General features: G+C 45.6%; 1 protein-coding gene across 1 annotated transcript in view; it reads right to left on the bottom strand.

Annotated features, from left to right (window-relative positions):
* Positions 1-6,484: 6,484 nt before the first annotated feature.
* The window catches only part of ITIH6 (inter-alpha-trypsin inhibitor heavy chain family member 6), a gene marked incomplete at its 5' end in the record, with an annotated part of 40,992 nt that continues 20,635 nt past the window's right edge, over positions 6,485-26,841 (bottom strand). Inside the window, 12 exon segments of the mRNA XM_067722729.1 lie at positions 6,485-6,756; positions 8,059-8,378; positions 8,380-8,431; positions 9,413-9,526; positions 20,133-20,170; positions 21,502-21,592; positions 23,823-24,809; positions 24,812-24,874; positions 24,877-24,923; positions 24,925-25,676; positions 25,678-25,871; positions 26,599-26,770. Of these exon segments, the coding sequence (XP_067578830.1) occupies positions 6,485-6,756; positions 8,059-8,378; positions 8,380-8,431; positions 9,413-9,526; positions 20,133-20,170; positions 21,502-21,592; positions 23,823-24,809; positions 24,812-24,874; positions 24,877-24,923; positions 24,925-25,676; positions 25,678-25,871; positions 26,599-26,770 (3,102 nt within the window).

Genomic DNA, 26,841 nt, shown 5'->3' with positions numbered 1-26,841 from the left:
TCAAAACAACAACAAGATATCACCTCACATCTGTCAGAATGACTATCTTCAAAAAGTCAACAAATAACAAATGTTGGCAAGGATGTAGAGAAAAGGGAACGCTTGTACACTGTTGGTGGGAATATAAATTGGTGCAGCCACTTTGGAAGACAGTATGGAGGTTCCTCAAAAAACTAAAAATAGGACTACCATATGATCCAACAATTCCACTCCTGGGTATATATCTAGAAAAAACAAAAATATTAATTCAAAAGATACATGTACCCGATGTTCATAACAGCATATTTTATAATTGCCAAAATATGGAAGCAACCTAAGTGTCCATCAACAGATGAATGGATAAAGAAGATATATATATATATATATATATATATATATGCGCATATATATATACATACACATATACATAACTCAGCCATAAAAAAGAATGTAATTCTGTCATTTGCAATATTGTGGATGGATGGACCTAGAGAATATTAGGCTAAGTGAAATAACTCTGGCAGAGAATGACAAATACTATATGATATCACTTATATGTGGAATGTAAAAAATAATACAAATGAATGTATATAGTGAAACAGAAACAGACTCATAGATATAGAAAACAAACTAGTGGTTACCAGTGTGGAGAGGGAATTGGGGAGGGACAAGTTAGGGGTATGGGATTAAGAGATACAAACTACCATGTTTAAAATAGATAAGCAACAAGGTATATTGTACAGAACAAGGAATTATAACCATTATTTTGTAATAACTTTTAATGGAGTATAATCTATAAAAATATTGAATCACTATGTTGTACATCTGAAACTAATATAATATTTTTAATGAAATATTAAAATATTCAATTAAGAAAAAGGAGTGTGAATGTGCACCAAGGATAGAGTTTTGTGTTTGTGCATTCCCACCCGCTAACACCTCAGAAAGGCATTCTCTTCTCCCCTCTCCTCTCCTCCCATCCTATCAGACCAAGCTCCTCAAGTCTGGCTTCAAGCACCATCCCTTGCCCCAAGCTGCACTGGTTCTACTGGCCCTGGAAGAAAACTCACATTTCTCATCCACACTCCCTCTTTCCACTTCACTCGTTTTACCCTGCCATCCACTCTCCTCACTAGATCACTCTCATGCTTACCCCTGTCACAAGGCTCAGTATGAGACCACTCCCTCTCCTAGTCTCTCCTTTTCTCCTCTTTGTCAATGGTAAAGCAATGGTAAAAGTCCTACAAGGCCTGGCATCAAGAACACCTTCAGATCCTTTGTGTCCCATTCCTATGTCTCCCACTGTTTGTGTATCCCAGTGTCTTTGTGTCTCAAACTTTGAGTGTCACAGTGTTTGTGTATATCCCAGCGACATTGTGTCCAAATGTTTTAGTTTCTGTGTGTCCTAATGTCTTTATGCCCTGGTGTCTCTGTGTTCCAGTGTTTGTATGTCCTAATGACTGTGTGTCATAGCTTTTCTCTATGCCCAAGTGTCTATGCGTCTTGGGGTCAGTGTTTGAATATCCCAGCACCGTGTCCCCACTGTTGGTATTTACCCTTATGTGTAAATGCCAGTGTCTCTGTGCCCCAGTGTCTGTACATGTCCCAATGACTATATTGAACAGTGATGTTATCTTAGCATCTGTGTATATCTCAGAACCTTTGTGTTTCCAGTTTCAATATGTCCCAGTGGCTGTATATCTCAATGTCTGTGTTTCCTAGGGTCTGTGAGTTGCAGGGTCCAGGTATGTTCCAATGACTGTTTGTCCTAGTCTCTGGGTCCCAGTGTCTGTGTCCCAGGGTCTCTGTGTTACAATGTCTTTGTGTGTCCCATTGACCAAGTGTGCCTGTGTTTCTGTGTCCCAGTCAGTGGTTCTTATTGTCAGTATGTTCTAACTCCTGCTTTCCAGTGTCTATGCATCCTATTTACTGTATGTTCCAATGTTGTATATTTCCTGATGGCAGTATATCCCAGTGTTTATGAGCCTTACTTTCTGTGTGTTCCCATATCTGTATGCCTCAGTGTTTGTGTATCCCAATGCTTGTGTTTCCTGGTGTCTGTGCTTCATAGAATCTGTGAATGCCCCAGTGTTGGTGTGTCCCAATGTCTGTGTACCTTGTGTGTGTGCACCAATATCTATGAGTTCCAGTGCCTGTATATCCCAGAGTCTGAGTATCCTAGTGACTATGCACCAGTATCTACATTCCCAGTGTCTGAGTGTCTCAATGAATATATATCCCCATGTCACTGTATATCAAAGTTTCTATGTGTCTCAATTTCTATGTGTCTCTGTCTATGTACCACAATGTCTATGTATACCAATTTCTCTATCTCTGTAAATAAGTGCATTAGTGTCCATGTGCCCCCAGTGTCTGTGTGTCATAGTGTCAGCATGTTGGTTTTATAGCTCAGTTTCAGTGTTTCTGTGTGCCTCAGTTTCTATCCCAGACTGTGTGCCCTAGTGTTTTCATACTAGTGTCTGTGTTTTAATATCTGTGGAAAGAGTGTCTGTACGTCCCAGTGTCAGTGTATCCCCATGTCTGTAAGTTTCAGTGTCTATGTGTCCTAGTGTCTATGCAAGTCCCAATGGACTATATGTTCTATTGTCTGTCAATGTCTGTATGTCCCAGTGTTTGTGTGTTCCAAAGTGACTGTGTGTTCCAGAGTAAGCATGTTGCAGTGTGTCTATGTATTTCAGTGTTTTGTGTGCCTTAGTGTCTGTACCCCAGTTTCTGTGTGTTTGAGTCTGCATATCCCAGGGTCTACATGTTTCAGTGACTGTGTCCCTATGTCAGCATGTCGTATTCTGTCTGAGTTTCAGTGTTTGTGTGCCTTAGGGACTATATCACACTGTCTGTATGTCCTAGTGTTTGCGTGTCCTTGAATCTGTAGGTTTAAGTGTTTGCTACTGTATATGCCAGTATCTGTATGTTTTCTGGTGTCTGTATGTCCTAGTTTCTGAGGACCCCAATGTTTGTATGTTCCAGTGTGTACCACAACATCTCTATGTGTCAGTGTTTGTGTGTCTCAGGGTCTGTAAGTCCCAGTGGTTGTCTCAGTGTCTGTGTACCTTGTTTCCCAGTGCCTAGGTGCCCTAGTGACTGTACATCCTAGTGACTGTACATCCTAGTGACTGTACATCCAAGTGTCTATGTGTCTCAGGGGCTGTGTCCCAGTGTCTGTACACCCAAGTATCTGTGTGTCTCAATGTTTATGTATCCCAGTGTCTATGTACCTCAATGTCTATAAGTCCCTGTTTCTGTCTACTGACTATGCAACAGTCTGTGTGTCAAAATGACTGTGTGTCACAGTGTATATATAACTCCCAGTATCTGTAGATCACAGCCTCTCTGTACTCTAATGCTTGGGTGTCCCAATATCTGTTTATGTCCTAACAACTGTATGTTCTAGTGTCTGTGTGTCTTGATGTCTGTGAGTGTTCTGGTATCTGTGTTCCTCAATTTTTATATGTCCCATGGTTTGTATACCCCAGTGACTGTTTCCATGTTGCATATGTCTCTTAGTTTCAGTGTTTTTGTGTACTTCAGTACCTGTAGCCCAGTGTTTATGTGTCACAACATCTGTTTGATCCAGTTTTGTGGTGGTTCTATGGTGGTTCTGTGTCTCTATGTGCCTCAATAACTGTATGTCCCAGGATGTGTCCCAGTTCCTGTGTGTTCCAATGTCAGTGTGTCTCAGTGTATGTATATTCCAGTGTTTGCTTGTTCTACTGTTTGTGAGGTAAAGTGTCTATGTGTCTCAATGTTTTTATATGTCCTTATGTCTGTGTGCCTCAATATCTATATTCTATTGTCCGTGTGTTCCAGTCTCAGCATGCTCCTGTGTGTCTCTGAGTTTCAGTTTTTGTGTGCTTCAGTCTCTATACCCCAGTTTCCTTGTGTCCCAGTGTGTGTGTGTGTCCCAGGTTTTATGTGTCCCTGTTTGTGTATCCCTTTTTGTGTTCCTGAGTCTTTACATGTTCCTGAATCTTTTCACTTTTCTGAGTCTTTATTGTGTCCTCGAGTCATTGTTCATCCTTGAGTCTGCATGTTCCTGAGTCTTTGCATGTGATCTAGGATCTAGTGTCTGTTCATCTCCATGTCAGGGCACCCATGAGCCTCTGTGTTCCAGTATCTGTGTGTTCCTATCTTTGTGCATCCCCAAGTTTTGCATATCCCTGAACTTTTGTGATCCAGTGTAAGTGTGTCCTGGAGTCTCTATATTCCTGTCTGGGTGTCTCTCTCTGAGCCTCTGAGTTCTAGTGTCTATATTAATGAATCTGCACATGCCTCCTTCTATGTGCCCTTGTTTGGTGAGTCTCTGAGTCTATGCATCTCTGGGGCTTGGCTCTCCATGTCTGTGATTTTGTATTTATCCTACTTCTCCATTTATTTTCACCAGCTTTTGCCAATGTTTCTGTATTATTTTCTTGATGTTGCTGTGTCTTAAGTTGCTCTGTGCCTCAGTGCCTCTCTTTCTTAGTCCATTGATCTTTTTCTCTAGATTCCCATGACTGTGTTCTTGTTTCTATGGGTCTGTTTGTCAGGGTGTCTCTCTGTATCTGTTCCTCTTTTCGTCTTGCTCTGTCCTTGGTATGCTTTTGATCTGACTCACCACGTCTGTGTCCCTGTCTCTGTTTGTGTCTGGTGTCTGGATCCATGTCTTTTTATTTTTGACCCACTATTTATGTGTCCTTGGGTCTGATTCACTGTCCCCATCCATTCATCTGTGGCCTTGATTGCCTTTTTGTGTGTCTTTATTTCTGGATAACCCAGGTGTATCTTGATTCTGTGTCTTTGCCCATTTGCTTATGTTCTGTGTATCTGTTTCTCTGTGTCTAGGTTTCTTTATTCCTATCTTGATCCTTCCAGAAGTGTGCCTGTGTTTTTGTCCCTATGTCTAGCCTGTATTCATACGATTGTGTTTGTGAGTTCACATCCCCATGTCTACTTGTTCTAAGATTTCTGTCTCTGAATTCCTGTGTCCCTGTCATTGTGTCACAATGTCCCCATTATTCCTGGGCCTCTATTTTGTCTGTCCTTATATCTCTGTTACCTGGTCTGAAACTTATCTCTTTGGTGGTGTTTGTCACTGTTGAGGTGTCTGCATCCCCATGTCTTTGTCGCTGGATCTCTAAATATATAAGTCTATGCTCCTGTCTCACTCTTAGTGTGTTTCTGCATGTGCGTGTGTCCTTGGGTCTTTGTCACCAAGTCTGGATCTGTGTAACATCTCTATTTCTATGTCCTTATAGGTCTCTGGTCTTGTATCTTTGTGTTCTCTTCTCATCCCCCACCCCATGTCTGCATGTCATCATGTCTATGTGTTTCTACCTCTCTGTCCTTGATATCTTGGACTGTGGTTTTGACCAATGTCCCCCTGGTTACTTCTGTGTCCTGTGTGTCTTGACTCCTCTGCTCCTGTGTCTGGATCTCTGTGAATCTTTATCTTTTCACTTGTATGCTGTTATGTCTCAGTGTCTTCACATTAGTCATTGTGTGCCTGTCCCTGGGTGACCTCATTTTTGTCTCCCTGCCTCTTTGTTTGTGACAGGGACAGCACCTCAAAATGGGGATACAGAAGCCCAGCAAGTGGGCATCTGTTTTTCTGGGTTTATGTCCCTGATACTGTCACTCTGGCTTCCTGCCCCCCTCTTTGTATGTCTACATGCTCTTATGTCTATTCTCTTTATTTTGAGATCCTTGTGTTTCCACATGTCTCTATCTCTATTTACCCATCCATGCCTGTGTCCTCGTTGCTGTCTTTCTGTGTGTGATTCTGTGCCTTTGGTTGTGAGTATTATATGTGTGTGTCTACTGCTGTGTCATGGGATCCTTTTTGGTTCATTCATTCAGCAAATATTTACTAAGCACCTACTATGTGCTAGGCCCTAGGGATACATAGATGATTCAGAAAAGGTCCTTGCCCTCAAAGAGCTCACAGTCTAAGTAAGGGATCCAGACAAGTAAATAGATGATTACTACATAGTATGATAGGTGAGCTTGAATGGAATGTGGGGGTGGGCTATGGTAACAGGAGGGGACCACACTCAATCTATGGGAGGGGTCAGGGAAGGCCTCCTAGAGGAAGTGACAACTAAGACTTGAAGAATATGTAAAATTTACCTGCATGAAGCCAAGGAAGGGAGTCCCACATAGAAGGAAAAGCACACGCAAAGGCCCATTGGTGGGAGAGAGCATTGTTTGCTAGGGGAACTGTAAGAACTTTAAATATGTCATCAGAGCCAGAGGTCATGAGCAGGACTGGTGCTTCAGTTTTTTGTTTTAAGGAAGTCACTTCTAAGGCTGCTGTGGAGTATGGATTGAAAAGAGTAGAGACTGGAGACAGTAAGGACTGTGAGGAGGTAGAAGTCCCTAAGCCTCTAGGTCCATAGATCTGCATGTCTTTGTGTGTGTGTTCTGGTATGTGTGTCACTTAGTGCATGTGTTAGTGTGCATGTCCCTGTGTGTTTCCACGTCCTCGGAGCTTTGTTCCTGGCTCACCCTATGCCCTGGCCTCTGGGTCTCCAAAACTCAGGTCTCCTGCTCTGGGGTTCAGGGGCCATCGCAGGACATAGGCAATGTAGGGGTGGCCCAGCAGCTGCTGTACATGAGAGTGCTTCACCAGCCAGCAGGAAGCCCAGTGGGGTGGCAGCCTTGGTGAGTCCTTCAGCAGCCTCTTGCCTAGGATCACAAGCACATCTGGGTCCTGGTGCCTCCTCAAGCTTGGCGCCATAGGCCCTGCCACCAGCTGGATGTCTGCATGCTGGAAATGTCCTGAGGGAGAGAGATGCAACACCAGTTAAGGCAGTGGTCTCAGTCCTACTGACAGCTCTGAGAGGATCCTAAAGCAGGAAACCTAGAAGGAAAAGTGGGAGGGAGGAAGGGCAGCAAAGGCCTGGAGGAGGGAAGAGGCTGAGCATTGTGTGAAACGTGGAGGAGCCAGATGGGGCAGTAGTATGAAAGTAGAGAGCCAAGGTGGATGAGATGGCAGCAGAGGGGTTCAGTCCGGCTTGAAGGAGATGACAAGGCAGATTGGAGAAGTGAGGAAGTTCAGAGGAAGTAAAAATATCTGTCCAACCCACCATCACTGCCCAAACTCTTTGGCGTGTGCCTCTGCCTCAGGTTCTGCTAGTGTCTCCTGACCTACAGTCTGGTTTCCTGCAATCTCCCTTTACAGTAGCCTCCAGAGGGATCTTTGTAATACTCAGATCTGACTGTATCTTTCACCTGCTTATGCCTTTTCATGACTCCCATTGCCTTCAGGAAAAAGCCAAATTCCTCATGCTGGCATTCTTGTCTGATCACTCCAGCTCCATCTCCTCCAATCTCTATTCCTTTCCTCTACATGTTTGCTCAGCTTTACAGACTCAGTGTGGGTCTGTCTACTATAGGAGATCTTTCTTGAACTCCAGAGCTGGGCAAGATGTCTCACCCTGGGTTCCTCCAGCTCCCTGGACTGCTTTCTGTCTAGCACTGATAACTCCCTGGGATCACTATCCATGCCTGGGTCTGTCTTTTATATATATATATATATATATATATATATATATATATATATATATATATATATATATATATATATATATATAATTGCTGCATAGGGTCTTCATTGCTGTGTGTGGGCTTTCTCTAGTTGTGGCAAGCGGGGGCTACTCTTCATTGTGGTGCGTGGGCTTCTCATTGTGGTGGCTTCTCTTTGCTGTGCAGCATGGGCTCTAGGCGCACGGGCTTCAGTAGTTGTGGCACATGGGCTCAGTAGTTGTGGCTCACAGGCTCTAGAGCAAAGGCTCCATAGTTGTGGCACACGGGCTTAGTTGCTCTGTGGCATGTGCGATCTTCCCAGACCAGGGCTCGAACCCATGTCCCCTGCATTGGCAGGCGGATTCTTAACCACTGTGCCCCCAGGGAAGTCCTGGGTCTGTCTTATTCCTAGACCAGGAGCTCTCCAAGGGCACAGCTTGGCTCTGATTCCTCTTTGTGGTTTGAGGGTCAAGGTGCTGGGGGCTCATTGGCCTCTCACCCTGGCAGAGTCTCTCTTGGGACTGGTGCCCTCTGACCACTATCAGCCTCAGTAACACTTTTCCAGCAGACCACGAGCCAAGGGGCTGAGACCTGAGCCACTGATCACATAGAGCCCCAGGTGGGGTAGTTGCAGGGTGCTGGCATTCTGGTAGCGGTGCTGGAGGACTAGGAATTCAAGGTGGGGCCCAAGGCAGAGGATGAGGTGGGCTGTAGCAGCCGCATGGAGCTCCAGCTGGGACCTCTTCAGTAGGGCTGACTGATCCCAGGACAGAAGCAAGGTACCCTCACCTTGCATGGATATGGAACTGCGGGTGATGGTGATAGTGTAGGCCTGGGATTTGTCTTTAGTAACTGTGATGGTCTGGAAGTAGGTACTTGTGCCCTGGCCTTGATGGTGTCCCAAGCAGCTGTCCACGTACATGCAGCCCTGGAGGGAGAAGAATGCTTGCTGGGAGCACAGGCTTTCACATGGTCATTCACATAGTCACCCACAGCACAGGAGGGGTGAAGTCTCAGGGCCTGAAGTTCAGATGAAGTGGTGCAGATCTGTGGTTAGAAAGCTAGCTCCTGAGGAAAGTGCTTCTACCACAGCCCATCTATCTGTTCCTTCCTGTGCAGTGTATGAGCATGTATGTATATGTGTGCATGCTTACCCCAGTGGGGCTATTTGCATGTATGTGCTTGCCTCTGAGTGTGTAAATGTGTGTGTTTAGTTCTGTTCATATGAGTATCTCTGGACATATCAGTGCATCTGCGTATTTGGGGAAGGTGTTATGGTAGAGCGTGTATTTTTTTTGGTTGTATGTGTATATGTGTCTCTGGATATGTTGGTGTTATAAGTCTTGGTGAATAGTTTATGTTGTGTGTGTCTGGCTGTGTGTTGGTACATATTGTATAACTGGGGGTGTCACTGTGCATGCATCTGGCTGTGTGTCATGGTATTTATGTGCTTTGGTATGTTTTATATGTCTAGAGTAGCAGAGTATGTGTACCTATGTGTGTTGAATTCTTGTGTATTGGGATGAGTGAGGTTACCAGCGCATGTGTGTGTGTCTGAGTGTGTTGATATATGTGTCATTGTGTAGATCTGGGCATGTGTTGTTCATCTCTGTGTGTCTGGATGCTTATTTGTATGTTACTATGTGTAGGTGTGGAAAGTGTCAAAATATATGTGCCTAGATGTGTATTTTTGTGAGTTTACTGTATTCCCTAGTGTGTGTGTATGTGTCTCTGTGAGTGTCTTGGTGTTAGAGTATATTTGTGTGTGTTTCCTTGTGTCTGGGTATGTCCTTGTGTGTTAGTGCGGTGCACTGATATGTGTTTGTATTAACCCACAAATGTCTGGGGGTGTTGACATGTGTATATCTGGCTGTGGAGTTATATGAGGTAGAGTCTTTGGGGCTATCACCTGCCTTTGGGTCATCTATGAGCTGTAGTAGGTCCCCTGGGCACCCATCTAGTGTGAAGCGGATCCTCTCTTTTGAGCATGGGCTGTGGATCACAAAGTGGGTGTCCCCATCCACTGCAAGGCAGGAGGCACAACTCTGAAGTTATGGTCCTAGAAGTGAGGCAGGAGGTAAATGGGTGTCCCAGGGTAGGCAATTGGAGATTCGTTCCCTAAGGACAGAAACTCCAAGATGAGCATAGCAGGACAATTGAGAGAGGAGGCTGGGCCCTGCTCAGATAGAAGATAAGAGACCATATATTTCTCATTCTCAAAGTCAAGGAGACCTTCCCAACTAGAAAGGCTCCTTGGAGGTCAAAAAGGGAGGGGGCGCCACCCCATAGTAAGTGATTTCAACTACCCATAGGCCTCTTGGGTGGCATCCATCTTGGCGCACACATTGGGAGGATCCTGAGATATACCAAATACGGACTCTGAACCAGGCAAATCAAAATGATTGGCTAAAGGAAACCTTGAGGAAATGCCCCATATAAGTGATTTAAACTACCACGAGGGCGTGACTCTCTTTTTGAGTCAATCCCTGTGTCTATACACGCGTACTGTACTCTTTTTCCTCCTAATAAATACTTTACTTGTTTCACTACTTTCCATCTTTGTGGGAATTCTTTTCTGCAAAGCTGAAGGGCCAGAGCCTTGTCACTGACCACTGGTCTAGTGGCTAGGATTTGCTGCTCTTACCACCACGACCTGACCTCAATCTCTGGCCAGGAACAGAAACCCTGCTTCAAACCGTTGCAGGCTGAGGCACCTGAAATCATATTTGGTTCCGACACCTGGGAATTCAGGCATTCAAGGTAAACAGTGGGTTTCACCCAGCTGCGGCTTGAGGTCCCTGACTTTTGCTCTTATTTTCTTTCTCACTCTCCACTTCACTTTCTTTTCAAGACCTGCAGGGCATAACCTCTGTCTGCTCACAGCGTTGTGGCTACCCCAACAACATTGAGGGTGGCAGGCAGATTCCCCAGGCTGTGCAGATTCAAATAACACTTGGGTGACAGCTGATGCTATCCTTTGGGACATGGTGGAAACGTGATTTCCAACTGAGAAGGAACCCAAGGGGTGTCTTTTTCTCTCTCTTGCTCTCTCTCTCTCATTGTCCTGTATGGAACCCTCCACTACGCTTTTCTTTCAGAAATTACTTGCACAACAAGGTCTCTTTCTCACTTCGTATCTCTGTGCCCTTTTAGGGAAGGATTTCCTGGACATCATTCCTAAACTGCATCCCCGCCACTGACAAACCCAGTGCTGCCTGTGTGAGACAAAATTGTCAGACCCTTCCCAGTTCTATCTTAGCTGCCAGACAGGGCAAAGGATTTTGGGTTCTTTTGCTGTCTAGTCTCTCACCTCACTCAACGCCCAGAAATTTACTATGAGAATTTCTCCACCTCCCGGCCCTGGAACCTTGAACCCTGTGGCATCTTCCATAGCGCCCAACTCCAATTTCTCCAAGGGTTCCTCTTTGCATCTATGGGACCCCCTTCACTCCAGGTCTTGGCAGCCTACACACTGCTATGGACAGCCTGTCTGGCTGGCCGCTACCCAGAAGCCTGAATTATAAACTTTGTAGATGCTCAGTCATGAGGAATACACCCCAGCATAGGAAGACTTATCACAGGACATAAGCTCTATAGACAAGGGATCCCTCCTAAGGAAAGTCCTGGCAACTGGTCTGCACTGGTTCAAAGGTCCTCCCCTGGCCATGTTGGGGGAGAAGGCTTGCACAAGTTACCATGGAAGACCAGAGACATCTGGTCAGAAATCGATGGGAGAGTAGAGGACACTTGAAACCTCATCAGGTTTGAAGAGAATTTGGGCTATGCCCTGAACCCCTTCAGGTTAAAGCCTCCTGATAAATGTTTCCAGCATGCCAGATTCCATTCTAGAAGCTCTCTCTTGTTCTTGCTTGCAAGTTACTCAACATAGGAGGATCCCCCTCCAAGCAAGAAGAGACACCTCTGGAGTGTATCCTTAAGAATTGGAAATTTTTTTTAAATAGAAGGGCTAAGAAAGGAAAAACTTAAGTTCTACTGTAACAGTGCCTGGCCTTTGTATAAGTTAGGGAATGGAGAAAAATGGCCTGAAAATGGGTCTTTAAATTACAATACCATTCTGCAATTGGATCTTTATTGCTGCAGGGTGGGAAAGTGGACTGAGGTTCCCTATATTCAGGCTTTCATGGTCCTTTACCAAAATCCCACCTCTTATAATTCAAAACCTGGGGAACCAGAAAACTCTCCTGACATGTTAGATGATCCCCCTTCTAAGCTCTCCCATCTCTCAGGGGCAAACCTAGCTCCTCCTCCTGACAGTATCCCTACTTCTCCAGAGCCACCTACTTCTCTTGCTCCCTCTGACTGACCCCAAACTGCACCTCCTTATGTCCCACCAGACCCTCCATTACCCCAAGAGAGGCTAGTCCTTCTTGGGTAACTCGCAGTGGAGCTTCCTATCACCCAGGATCAGGGAAACTATGCCCTCTTAGGGGAGTAGCAAATGGAGAAGGGACAATCAGAGTACATGTGCCCTTCTCTTTAACTGACTTAGCCCAATGCAAACAGAAACGGGGCCAATTTTCTGAAGACCCTAGTAAGTTTGTTGAACGGTTTCATGACTTAACTTGGAAGGATGTCCAAGTAATTCTATCTATTTGCTGTACTCCTGAGGAAAAACAGAGAATCTGGACAGCAGCCCAGGGACATGCCAACCAGCTTGCCAGACACCAACCCGAACATTATGCTATGGGTGGAGATGCAGTCCCAAATCAGGAACGCCCTTGCAATTATAATTTGCAGGCAGGAACAGAAGCCAGGAAGCCTATGCTCCAATGTGTATTAGAAGGGATGAGAAAGTGTATCAAAAAGTCAGTTAACTATGAAAAGGTTAAAGGAGTGACCCAAGAAGAAGAAGAAAATCCAGCCCTCTTTCATAGGCAGCTTGTGGAGACTTTTAAGAAGTATACCAACATAGATCCCTCCACTTCTGAAAGTCAGCCCCTGCTGGGACAACACAACATTTTATTAGTCAGTCCACCCCTGATATTAAATGGAAACTCCAAAGATTACAATTAGCCCTACAAACACCCATGCCCCAACTACTAGATGTGGCATTTGGGGTATTTAATAATTGAGACCAAGCTGAGAAGGAAGAGAGAACCCATCATGAGAAAAGACAGACCAGGGCTCATGCAAAACTGATAGGTGTTGCTGTCAGCCATGCCTTGCAACCTCAGGACAACCCAAGGGGGCCAAGGAAGTCCAACTCTCCATCTGGAGGTAAGACCAACAAGGGGGAATGCTACAAATGTAAGTCAACTGGCCACTGGGCCCAAGATTGCCAGAAAGAGCCCCCCAGGCCATGCCCAACCTGCAAACAAATAGGTCATTGGAAGAGGGACTGCCCTCAGTCCCAAAGAAGAAGGGGGGCTCCCGCTCCCAAGATGGCCATGCTCGACAACTGAGGTGGGCTGGGGATTCTGGTGGCTCCCCCCAATGAGATGTCTTATCTCCATCGAGGAGCCCTGGGTAGTCCTTGACGTGGCAGGTAAGAAGATTGATTTTTTAATTGATATGGGAGCCACTCACTCTGTCTTAATTTTTCACTCTAGACCTCTTTCCTCCAAAAGCTGTACTGTGACTGGTGTTGATGAAAAGCTTAGCACCCATTGCTTTACTGGGCCTCTCACTTGCCAATTTGAGCAGTGGTTGATTTCGCATGCCTTTTTAGTTGTACCTGAGTGTCCCACTCCATTACTGAGGAGAGACCTTCTGAGCTCCCTCAGGGCCATACTCGATTTAGGAGGCCCCGAGCAGCCCCTTATCTTGACTCTGACTAAGACAGACCAACTGGAAGAGCAAGGTCCTATTCCCAGCCATATTCTACAAGCAGTGGACACTTCAGTATGGGAAAAAGGAATCCCTGGAAGGGCCATAAATGCCCAACTGTAAGAATTAGTCATAGACCAGAAGCTGCCTACCCTAACAAGAGACAATACCCTATAAAGTTGGAAGTGAAGAAGAGTTTACAACCCCTTGTAGATAAATTCTTAACGCACGGCCTCTTGGTGCCCTGCCAGTCTCCGTGCAATACTCCTATTAGGCTAGTTGTTAAGCCAAATGGGGAATGTAGGATGGTACAAGACCTTAGAGCAGTAAACGATGCAGTGGTCCCTATACATCCCCTCATGGCCAATCTTTATAACATATTAGCCCAAATCCCTGAGGACACTAAATGGTTTATTGTACTTGACCTCAAGGATGCCTTTTTTTTGCATCCCAGTTCATCCCTCATCACAATATCTATTTGCCTTCTAGTGGACTAACCCCGGCTCAGGCCAAATGCAACAATATACCTGGACAGCATTGCCTCAGGGGTTTTGGGACAGTCCACACTTTTTCACCCAAGCCCTAGGAAAGGAACTAAGGGAAATACACATGAAAGAAGGGGCTATTATACAGTATGTAGACGATATATTAATATGTAGTCCCTCCATGGAGGCCTCAGATCAAAATACCATTGAAGTGCTTAATATCCTTGGGGCCTGGGGTTACAGAGTCTCTCAGATAAAGGCACAAATCTCAAAACAACAAGTTAAATATCTGGGATATATTATAAACCCTGGAAGTAGACAGTTATCTCCAGATAGAAAACAAGCTATATTAGGCCTAAGCACACCAAAGACAAAGAAACATCTCTGTACCTTTTTGGGCATGACAGGATTTTGTAGAATTTGGATTCCAGGATTCAGGCTAATGGCTAAGCCCCTATATGAAGACACTAAAGGCCCAGATACAGAACTATTACTTTGGAACGGGGAATAAGAAAAGGCTTTTTAATGATATCAAGCAGGTCCTCACCAGAGCCCCTGCTCTGGGTCTCCCCAATTTGAAAAGCCATTCATCTTGTATGTGGCTGAAAAGCAGGGGACAGCTTTTGGTGTCCTTATACAGAATCTAGGGGAAGTTCCTCAGCCCATAGGCTACTTTTCCAAGCAACTAGACTCCATGGCCCAAGGTTGGCCTGGCTGCTTCCGGGCAGTAGCTGCCACTGCTTTATTAGTGGAAGAAGCCAACAAGCTCACCTTTGGACAGCCACTGGAAGTCCAGACCCCTCATCAAGTGCAAGGGATTCTAGATACAAAAGGTCACAATTGGCTAACTGGAGGCCGTCTTATTAAGTACCAGCCTTTGCTCCTTGACTCCCCAGAGCTAACCCTCAAAACTTGCCACACTTTTAACGCCACTACACTAATGTTCGCCGAAAGCCCAGAGCTAACACATTCTTGCCTCAAAACCCTTGACTGGGTCTATGCCTATAGGTCTGACCTAACAGACCAGGCCACAGAAAACCCTGAGGAAGAATGGTTTACTGATGGCAGTAGTTTCATTAAACATGGAGTTAGGAGGGCAGGGTATGCTGTTGTGAGCATGCATAGTGTCAGAAGCAAAACCTTTGCCACCTAAAGGCTGAACTGATAGCTCTAACCCAAGCCTTAATCCTAGGGGAAGGAAAGATTGTAAATATATACACTGACTCAAAATATGCCTTCCTTGTTTTACATGACCACACAGCTATCTGCAAAGAGAGAGGACTCCTAAATGCAAGAAATTTCCCTATAAAATATAGGGCTGAGATTTTACATCTCATAGAAGTGGTTCAAAAACCAAAACAGATAGCAGTCATTCACTGCCACGGGAACCAAAAGGGAACTTCTCAAATTTCCCAAGGAAACAACAGGGCAGATCGGGAAACAAAGAAAGCAGTCTTGATGCCCATAACTGAAATGGCATTAATCCCATCTCTTACCCCTTCTAACGTTATACCCAGGTACTCAACTTCCAAAGAGAACTGGACATGAGACAGAGGAGGAACTAAGGGAATGGATGGCTCGTGGCACATAGATCAGAAATTGCTCATACCTCTCTCTGACCAATGGAAAATTATTATAGGGCTACAAGATTCTTTCCATCTGGGGAGAGATGCAATGTTTATAATTGTTTTCCGTCTTTTTACAGGGAAAAGGCTCCCAGAGACAATTAAAAGAGTTACTTGAGCATGTGCCCTTTGTGCCACCCATAATCCAGGAGGCAACTTCAAGCCTCCCCCTCTTGTTAACCCAGTCCAGCGATGTAGGACTTACCCAGGAGAGGACTGGCAAATAGATTTCACTCAGATGCTCTCTTTCCAGGGTTTCAAATACTTACTAGTCTTTATAGATACTTTTACTGGATGGAGAGAGGCCTTCCCTACTAGAACAGAGAAGGCAACTGAAGTGGCTAAGGCTCTCCTAAAGGAAAGTATTCCTAGATTCAGGTTGCCCCGTCACCTTCAGAGTGACAATGGACCTTTGTTTGTAGTAAAGATCACTCAACAGCTTTTTCAGGCTTTAGGGATTAAATACAACCTCCGTTCATCCTGGAGACCACAGTCTTCAGGAAAACTGGAACAGGCTAATCATACTCTAAAGAAAACCTTGGACAAACTCCATCAGGAAAGGTCAGAGTCATGGTATTGCATGCTGCCAATAGCCCTCTTAAGGGTAAGAGCAGCCCCTAAAACAATCACTAAGTTAAGCCCTTTTGAAATGACATACAGAAGAAATGACATACAGAATGACATAGCATGTCCTTACTCTGGACATGCTAACTGACCCAGAAACCCAGGTTCATCTTAAATACATTATAAACCTAGGCCTGGTGCAGAGGCTATACAAGAGCCTGGCAACAGAGTACAGCCCTCTCCAGATGACAGTCCCAGTCACTCTGTTGTAAAACCTGGAGATTGGGAACTTTTAAAGACCTGGAAAAATGAGTTCCCTGGTCATCAGCTACTCACAAAATGGAGGGGTCCTTACCAAGTCCTGCTGAGCACTCCTATAGCAGTTAAACTCCAGGGGGTCACCAGCTGGGTTCATCTGTCCAGAATTAAACCTGTTTCCACTGATATGTTACAAGAACCTGAAGACCTACATTCCAGCCATTCTTGTGAATCCACCCCTTCCTCTGAGTCTCCACAGGATCCGGAGGACCCAGAAAAGCCTGAAAATTCCAGGTGGATGAATGAACCTCTCCAAGACCTGAAGCTTTTATTTGAAAAGGACAAAAAGACTTCTTAGACCCTAGGCTAAGTACCCATAGCCACTATCTTCCTTCTTGCCTTCCGGTACACTTACAGAATAATTGATAGGCTCTGGTAGATTTAGATAACTATTGTCTTCTTTGCTCTCACCTTTGCTTTTGGAATTTACTAAACTTCTCTGCCCATGCTAGGTGATTTAAATATGACTCTGACTGGTGCTACTATGAAGCCTTAGCTTTTCTATGCCTATTTCCCTTATCCACAGGATGGACAGCAGCTCTGGTTCTCATTGCACAAACTCTTGCTTCCTCCACTCTATTGACGGAATGCTGGATTTGTTTACCCTGAGCTAAGTCCATTGTGGACCAGAGCAACCCTCTTGTCCATCTTGTAAGGAATTATAGCCAAGTTCCTGATGGAAAATGGTCTTCTACCAGAGACCCAAGGCTCAGAACGGTAATGTACGGAGTCAGAATTGTTCATTTTCCTACTGAAGAAAATTCTAATGTCTCTTGCCTAACCCTCCCCTTAGCAACAGAAGGAGAATATGAAGTCAAACTGGGAGGACAAAGAACTGGCATTAAAGCACCCCAGCATTTTATAATGCCCCCCCAAGCCAGAATTCCAGTTACTTATTTGTGCTCAAACTCTAACTCGCTACCCAAAGGAAGAACGATCCACACAGGAGAAGCAGATAGTAGGACGGATGTGGATGGAACGGGTTGGTTTTGTAGCTGCAGAAATTTTCCATAACAATAGAATTGGATGGCTAGGTCTTTTTTTTTTTTAAAAAAAACATCTTTATTGGAGTATAATTGCTTTACAATTTTGTGTTAATTTCTGCTGTATAACAAAGTGAATCAGCTATATGTACACATATATCCCCATATCCCCTCCCTCTTGAGCCTCCCTCCCACCCTCCCTATCCCAACCCTCTAGGTGGTCACAAAGCACCGAGCTGATCTCCCTGTGCTATGCAGCTGCTTCCCACTAGCTACCTATTTTACATTTGGTAGTTTATATATGTCAGTGCTACTCTCACTTCGTCCCAGTTTACCCTTCCCCCACCAGATGGCTAGGTTTTAAAACTTTGGGTGAGTTAGTCTACCGTGCCCTGCCAGGATACATTTTCATATGCCAGGTAGATAAAAAACCATGCACCACTAATTGCCTACAAAATAACTCCATGCCCACACAGTGTATGCTGGGAACCTTGATTACCCCTTTCTTAATCCACTCCTTAAACGAATCCAAGCACTGGGCCACTTCATTAAAACTGTTCACACAATTAACTCGAGATTTACCTGGTGGCATCCCGGATGCAGATGCCTATTTCTTTGGGTATACATTGTTACCATGGTGGGGAGTAGCCGCCCACCAACATGTCCTTCGAAACTTGTCTTATACTCTTACTACCATAGGTAACAGTACTGCTAACTCTCTCACTAATTTACAGAAGTCTCTAGATTCGCTGGCCAAAGTGGTACTTGACAACTGACTGGCCCTGGATTATCTGTTGGCAGAACAAGGAGGGGTACGTGCAGTTGCCAACACTTCTTGTTGCACATACCTTAACACCTCTTCCCAGGTAGAGGCCAACATTGAGAAAATTCGACAACAAGCCACCTGGCTTCAGCAGACAATTAACCACCAATCCTCGGTATTATGGGTGGGAAAATTGAAAACTGGTTCTCCAGCTTGTTTTCCTGGATCCCACAAGATATTAAAACCTTTCTAATGCACTATGATAATCTAAGTGGGAGGGAAGTCCAAAACGGGAGGGGATATCTGTATGCGTATGGCTGATTCATTTTGTTGTGTAGTGAAGGCTAACACAACATTGTAAAGCAACCATACTCCAATAAAAATTAATAAAAAAAGAAAGGGATTTAAAAAATGTAACAGGAAGTGGCTTTAAAAGTAAAAGTATAATAATATTCTTAAAAAGAAATTAAAAATAGAATTAATATTAGATTCTAATTAAGTTCACTCAAAAGATAAATTAAATTTAATTAATTAATTTTTTGGTATACACAGTTGTTTCCTTTATTGGTTCTAGTAATTATAATTACATGTATTTATTAGAGTTCTTTAATCTTAAAAACTTTAATTTCTAGTGATATCTAAGAATTAAGCAATTGTGAACTGTCATGCCTTCCTATACCAGCATTCTTTTTTTAAATTAATTTTTATTGGAGTATGGTTGCTTTACAATGTTGTGTAAAAATAAAATCATGAACCAAAGAAAAAGAACCTCTCTGATGGGAGGTTTCCATTTCCTTATAACCTTCCTTGTTTCAGCCATACTGATTTATGTTATATTTTGCCTAGTGCTCTGTTGTCTTCCATACTGTTGCAAATTTGCAACCAAGACCTTTCAGTCCAAGAAGGAGACCTGGAACCAACAGGTTCAGAACTTCCATTTTAGAAATAGAGAAATATACTAAAATTTTAAGCCTGAGATTAACAAAGATATGCTGACCTTGTATAACCAACTTCCTACCCTTGCTTGAGTCTCTGATTATAGTAGTCTTTTGCTAGTCTTTAGCCCCTGCTTCTCTAATCTAATTATTTAGTTTGTTTTCTCTAGGGCATCACAGGACAATGGTGGTGCAGGGACTCCAACCACTCCCCACAGCCAATCCTGCTGAAATAACAGAAATCACCCTGGGGCCCCTTAATGAGACAGGGCAAGAGTTCTGTGACCCCAGTTAGGTAGGGTCTACAAGACCCTTGCCAGCCTGAGGAAGCTATGGAAGATAGACCTTTGTCCTTCATCTTCCCCATAAATATTTCTTGGGGGCTACTTCTCCCACGGGGTATTTGAGGCAGGAGGTAGATGCCCTCCCTAGGGCTAAGCTATTGGAGATTCAGTACCGGTGGACCGATACTCTAAGATGAGAATAGTAGGACAATTGAGAGAGGAGGCTGGGCCCTGCCCAGATAGAAGATAAGAGACCACATAGTTCTCATTCTCAAAGTCAAGGAGATCTTCCCAACTAGAAAAGTCCTTGGAAGTCAAAAGGGGAGTGACACCCAACTACCCATAGCCCTCTTGGGTGGAATCCATCTTGGTGCACACATTGGGAGGATCCTGAGGTATACCAAATACGGACTCTGAACCAGGCAAATCAAAATGATTGGCCAAAGGAAACCCAGAAGAAATGCCCCATATAAGTGATTTAAACTACCATGAGGGCTTTATTCTCTTTCTGAGTCCGCCTGTGTCTATCCACATGTACTGTCTCTTTTTCCTTCTAATAAATACTTTACTTGTTTCACTACTTTCCATCTTTGTGGGAATTCTTTTCTGCAAAGCTGAAAGGCCAGGGCCACTGGTCTAGTGGCTAGGATTTGGTGCTGTCACTGCCACGACCTGACCTCAATCTCTGACTGGGAACCAAAACCCTGCTTCAAGTCACTGCATGCTGAGGTCACTTGAGATCAGAAGGAATGGGAGAGGAGGGGAGGGAAGGAGTGAGGAGAAGGTAGGAGGCCATGTCTATTTCCCCAGAGAGACAGCCCAGACCCAGTCCTAGTGCACAAGCTGTCCTGTACTCAAACAGGACAGCGAGGGTGGCTGGCTTACCCGAGGATGAGAAGGTGAAGATGCTTGGCAACGTGCCTACAAAAGAGAGGGGGAGGGATTCCCTGGTGGCGCAGTGGTTGAGAGTCCCCCTGCCGATGCAGGGGACATGGGTTCGTGCGCTGGTCCAGGAAGATCCCACATGCCGCGGAGCGGCTAGGCCTGTGAGCCATGGCCTCTGAGCCTGCGCGTCCGGAGCCTGTGCTCGGCAATGGGAGAGGCCACAACAGTGAGAGGCCCACGTACCGCCAAAAAAAAAAAAAAAAAAAAAGAGGGGGACTGTGTTGGTAAGAGACTGATCCATTACATTCCTAGGTACTCTGGGGCCCCCTGGCCTCTCAGTCACCTCCTCCAAAATAAACCCCAAAATCCTGAGCTCAGCATTTAAGTCTTTTCTGATATCTAGTCCCTGCCTAGCTCTCCAGGCTCCTCTGCATGCTCCAGCCCAACTGAACTGACTATTCTTATGAGTGCCCTGCCTTATCTTGCTAGTGACCCTTTGCTTCTGTTTTTTCCTGTCACCTGGAATGTTCTCCTTCCTTTAGCTACTAAGGATCAATTTCTAGTTATTCTTCCAGGCCAACTCAAATGTTATTTTCTCTTGCTCTCTGTCTGTGGTAGGTAGAATTCTAAGATGCCCCCCAAGATTCCCCAGTATACACACCCTGTAAAATCCTCAGGGTGTGATATGGTGAGTTATCACTCCCATAAATAGGTCATGGTATGTGGTGCAGTTGATGAAATAAGGAGATTATCCAAGTGGGCATGACCTAATCACACGAGCCCTTTAAATCTGGGTCTGGAGATCAGAGGCAGAGATGTCAGAGGGATTTGAAGTATGAGAAGGATTTAACAGGAGGGAGATTCTCCATGGCTGTCTTTGGAAGATGGACGGGGCCACGTGGCAAGGAATGCAGGAAGCCTCTAGGACCTGAAAGTGGCCCCAGGGGCCTCTAGAAGCTGAGAGTGACTGCTAGCCAACAATCAGAAAAAAACAAAAAACCCAAAGAAAACAAAAAACCCCCCAAAAATCCCACAGCGATCTCAGTCTTAATACAAAGAACTGAATTCTGCCAACAACCTGAACGAACGTGGAAGACAATGAGAACTCAGTCTGATAGACACCCTGATTTTAGTCTTATGAAATCCTGAGCAGAGAACCTAACTAACTCTTGCCTAGACTTCTGGCCCATAGAACTGTGAGATAATTAATGGGAGTGTTTTAAGCTACTAAGTTTGTGGTAATTTATTATGCAGCAATGGAAAATTAATACATTGCCCCTCCTCTGGGATCACACAATGCCTGTGAAAATTCTAACTGAATGGAAATGAAAGCTCAGGGATCTTTGTCAGGGGAGCTCTTTGTTCAATTTTTGCTAGCCCTGCAGAACTTCCCTGAGATTCCATGCTGTCTCCAGCTCCTCCCAGAATCTCCTCAGAATTGCTGTCCCAATGTGGATTTTCTGCCAAGTGTAAAAGAAATAAGAGAAATCCTTCACACTCTGAGGGCAAAGATGTCCTCGGCCCACCAAAGGGGAGACTCTCCTTCTGACCAGGAGAGTCTTCACTGGCTTCCCAATCTGACCTGCACATTGCCAAGACTGAGACCTTATGTTCTCCATAGTACCTTAGTCTTTCAAGCTCAGTTATGTTCAAAATTCTTTCTTATAGCATTTATGCATGAATTCATGTGATCATTTATTTATTCATTCAGGCACTGTTCAAGCATCAGGGATATGGTGGTGAAAAAGTCAGTCATGATTTCTGACCTGGTGAAGCTCATATTTTGGTTGGGAAGGCAGGCATGAATGAAATTATAATTACCAATGATGACAAATGCTATAAGAAAAAAGAACAGATTGATGGAGGGAGTTGCAGATCCTTGACATAGTCTGGGGCAGTAGAAAGGGGTGAGAAGGACATTTGACCTGAGATTTAAGGCATGAGCTGGAGTTTGAGTGGCAATGGAAGAGATGAGAGTGGTAGGTAGGGAGCAGGGCAAGGCAGGTCAGAGCAATTTTCAAGCAGGGGGAACAGCTTGGAAGAGGTCTCTGAGTGGAGGCAGGGATGGGGGTAAGGCCCATTGGAGGAACAGGAGGCCACTGGGGCTTGAGTTCAGAGGGTGAGTGGGAGAAGGTGAGGTCAGAGAGGTATGGGATAGAGGGCAGATCATGCAGGGCCTTGAAGCTCATAAAGAGGACTTTGGACTTTATTCTAGGTATGATAGGAAACCCTTGAGAGGAGTTAAGTAGGGAAGGAACATGAAGTGATCTATGTTTTGAAACGATCGTTTTGGGCTTCCCTGGTGGCGCAGTGGTTAGGAATCCGCCTGCCAATGCAGGGGTCATGGGTTCGAGCCCTGGTCCAGGAGGATCCCACATGCCACAGAGCAGCTAAGCCTGTGTGCCACAACTACTGAGCCTGTGCTCTAGAGCCTGCAAGCCACAACTACTGAGCCTGCGTGCCACAACTATTGAAGCCCATACACCTAGAACCCGTGCTCCGCAACAAGAGAGGCCACCACAATGAGAAGCCCATGCACCACAACGAGGAGTGGCCCCCGCTCGCTGCAGCTAGGGAGAGCCCGCGTGCAGCAACGAAGACCCAACACAGCCAAAAATAAAATAAAATAAAATGAATTTATATAAAAATAAATGATCCCTTTGGCTGCTGTGGGAGAATGGCCAAGAGAATATCTCAAGAGAGGAAGCAAGAAAACCAGTGAGGAGGCTGGAACAGTTTTGTTGGTGAGGCACAATGGTAGTCTGCCCTAGGATAGTGAGAGTTGGGGTAGTGAGAAGTGGGTGCATTTGACAAACATATTAAAGGTAACAGTGTCAGGAATTGAAGATGGATGGGATATTGGGAGGGAGGGTGGTGAAGGATAGGGGTATGTCAAGGATGTCATGCCCAAATTTCTATCTCTATGACTTATTGCCACCAACACCTGGTTCTAATCCTGTCCTACAAGGTCACCCCAGGAAATGTCACTCCTCTCAGGAAGGCGAATAGTGAAGTGGTGAATCACATTCAGCATGGGACCAGATTATGTAGGTTCAAATCTCTTACTAGCTATGTGATGTGGAACAAGTTATTTCACTTCTCTGTGCTTCAGTTTCCCCATGAGTAAAATGCAGATATTAAGAGTTTTTTGGTGAGGATTAAATGAGGACTACAAGTACAATATGTAGAGCAGTACCTGCACATAGGAAGAGCTAAAAAATGTAAACTGTTATTATTTCACAGTCTTTGGGAAATTTAAAGACAACTGTCATCATCTTCCCCAATTTTTATATCCCTTTCATTAAGCAGGGCTGTTCATAGAGCACAAAAGAACCAATCAGAGCTGACTGGCCTAGTGATGCTCCAATTTATAACCCCACATCCCTTCTCTGCTTGGGAAGCATGAGCAATTCTCTTGTCCAACAAAGCAAATGTCAAAGCCATAGCTTGGCCAGTTCATTTCTGTGCATTCCCCAGTCTTAACATCCCTTCTCTCCCAGGGCCTCTAATTATGTGCCTATGTGCTGAGGCCCAGAGAAGTTAAGTAGTTGGTTCAACGTCTCAAAGTAAGCAAGCAAGCAGTTTGAATCACAAGAATTTGCACAAGCTTTGTATACTTCTAGCTCCTGGTTCCCTCTATTCATACTGCTCCCCCCACTTGTGGCTTGACCTCTTGCCTATGGCACTCACCATCTTTGTCAGGAGTGAGGAAGGTATAGAAAGCCGGTGGGTTCAAGGACTCCACAAATTTGGACTCCTCCATTGACTCAGACAGCAGCTGTAGCTCCTCAGGGATAAGGAGCAGGATGACCGCCTCAGGGAGGATGCTAGAAGGCAGCAAGACTGGCAGGTTTGGGGGGTTGCCTTCTGGCATAGGCCTGGAGCTGTTGGGTAGGCCCATTGTTGGGACTCCTGACACAGATGGTCCCAGAATTTTCCTGGTGCACTGGGGCTCTGGCAACAGGTCATGCTGATGCCATAGCCTTCCAGGCGGCAGCAGAGAGGGCAGGGTGGGGTGAAAGAGAGTAGGGAGGGGCTCTCCAAGGACAGAAATTGTCATGGAACTGCTGGGACTTGTAGGACTTGAGATAGTGCTTAGAAGTATGCTAAGGCTCTGAGGAGGTGGGGACCTGAGTTTGTCAGGTCTGGAGGGTAATGAGATTTTGGGTTTATTGGGGATTGTTGTCTTAGGTTTGGAAAGTGATAAGCTTAGGGGAGTTTGATGAGGTGGGGCACTAGGTTTAAGAGGTGATGGGATTTTAGGGGTCTTGGGTAAGAGGATCCCAGGTCTAGGGTACGGCAGGTTGTTTGGGGTCTTAGGAGCAGGAACACTTGCTCTGGTGTGTGATGGGTATTTGAAAAACTGATGTGTGGAGACTCCAGCCCTGGGCTGTGACAGACTTTTGGGTGACTGTGATGTAAGTACCCCAGGTTGGGGGTGTGATGGGGCATCTAATTTAGGTTGTGATGGAGAACCAGGTTTGGAATGCAGCAGAGTAACATGTTTCATAGAGCCACCTTTGGGCTGGGCTGGGGTGCTAGGATTCAGAGGTGGGACTTGTGTCTTGGAATTCATGGGTAATAGGGTACCAGAATTCTGATGTAATGGCGTGTTGGGCTTCAGAAGCAATAGGCCACCAGAATTTGAGGGCACAAAGGCAGCAGGTGGTATCCTAAAGTTGGCTGAGCCAAGTTGCCAGAATCCTGTTGTGCTGGAATTTGGGGCTTTGGTGTGCGAGGGTGGATGGGGTACTAGGGCTCTGACCCAGTGGCTCCAACTCCTTGGAACTGGGCAGGAGTAGTTGAGGATAAGTAGAACTTTGGTTTCACAAGCCTTGATTTGGGAGAAACCTTGGGAACCAAGGCTGGCTGGGCTGTGCCTGCCCTTAGGCCATGACTGCTGGTGGATGAGGGCATGATGGTGCCTAGTCCATCTGCGGTGAAAGTCTGTTTCCTGACTTCAGAGGCTTCTTTGGGCTGCACCATGACCAGTGATGTCAGAGGTGTGACAAAATCTTATTCAAAGGACAGGTTGAGGACCTTGGAAGCCAGCAGGTGGTGAGTGCTGGCATCGTGAGCTTGGAAGTGTGCCTCCAGCAGTTCTCCAGAGGTGATGTTGGCCCAGAGGCAGCGTATGAAGTGGGCTACATTGGGGGCTGGCTCCCCTGGGCAACCAAAGACATTCTGGCTGCTGTTGGTGGCCACCTCACTGTGGCAGGCCCCGAGAAGCCGACCCCTGGGGCCACGGGTTGCCAGGTAGATGTCTAGTTCCTGCTCTCCTGGTTGCACTTGGCCTGCCACCACCAGCTCCGAACCACCAAAGTAGTTGGGGAAAAAGGCCCAAGGTGAGGCCCCAATCAAGCCACCTAGGTAGTCCAGATGCACATCTACCAGCAGAGGCATGGAGATCTCTTCACAGAGGCCCTCCAGCTGTAGGGCTGTGTTGGTGTCCTCACATATGGGTCAGGCTGCTCCTTGGTTCTCCAGGGACAAGCGACGCAGCAGTGGGAAGTCAGCATCATCCCCAAAGGCCAAGCTGACCTTGGGACACTCTGTTGTCCAGTGCCTGACGGATGTTGGAGAGGATCACACTGGGAGTTGTCACTCCAGCCATGGGCTCCCCATCTGTCAGGAAGATAATGAGAGGGATCCTCCCCACACTGTGGCCCCTCCCAGGCTCCTGGTTTCTATGGTTCAGCACTGAAGTAGCTGCCAGCAGAGCTGCATTGATGTCAGTCCCTAATTGGAGAGCAGACTGTGAGACCATTTTTTCTAGTAACTTCTACCCGCATTGGACACACTGGGTACCTCACCAACCTCCCAGGCAGAGTCATATCTCCTTATCTTTGCTCACACTGTTTCCGCTGCTCATCCTTCCCAAATCCCCACCCCCACACAGGCTCCCTGAGATCTGACAGTGGGGCCCACATGTCCTTGGTTTTTATCACTCCCTGTCTCAGACTGCTCTGACTGTTTCCTGGGGGGATGTCTCATTCTCTAGTCAGATTGGCAGATCCCCAAGGATAGCATCTCCACCTCCATGCTACAGGGGAAAAAGGGCTGAGTTGTCAGGAGGTGGTGGGTGGGGGAGACTTCAGTAATCGTCTGAGAGAGGATTGATCAGAAGCCAAAATCAGGGCAGCAGCTTGCTCAAATACTTAGAAATAAATATCTAGATTATTGATAAAAAAAACACAAAAGTTTCAGCAAATTCTTTTGAGTATGTGCTTTAAAGAGGAGGAAATTCAGCCCCAAAGAGGAATGTGTCCTAAAATACATGGAGATTTAGCTATGCTCTTTCCACTAGGCAAAGAAACACAGAAGGACAAAGGGACATATTTGTGTAAAATGTAACAGTGATATTTCAGACATTATGAGAGGTGAAGTGGATGGGTGCGTGAAGGGAGGGTTTCAAGAATTTCCCATGTAACCACAGCCTGCCAATTTGGGTGGGTAGGTCTAACACAGCCAGCAGCTTCCACGTGCCCCAGGTAGTCCTTGGCACTGGGGACATTCTGGATGGTGGCCTGGATGGAGCCTCTGGCTTTCCAGACACTAACTGTGTCAGAAAAGGAGATGATGTTGAAGTAGTCGCTGACCGGCAGGTTACCAAGGATCACACTCATGGCCTTTTTAATCTGTGGGATATAGATGATGTGAAGGAGATGGACCAAGACTTGAGGTCTTGTTCAAGACTGAAAGGCTCTTT

This window comes from Pseudorca crassidens, chromosome X (genome assembly GCF_039906515.1).
Source record: "Pseudorca crassidens isolate mPseCra1 chromosome X, mPseCra1.hap1, whole genome shotgun sequence".
Taxonomy (NCBI): Eukaryota; Metazoa; Chordata; class Mammalia; order Artiodactyla; family Delphinidae; genus Pseudorca; species Pseudorca crassidens.
Note: the sequence above shows the minus strand (reverse complement) of the source record. Positions and strands in the feature narration are given on the sequence as shown.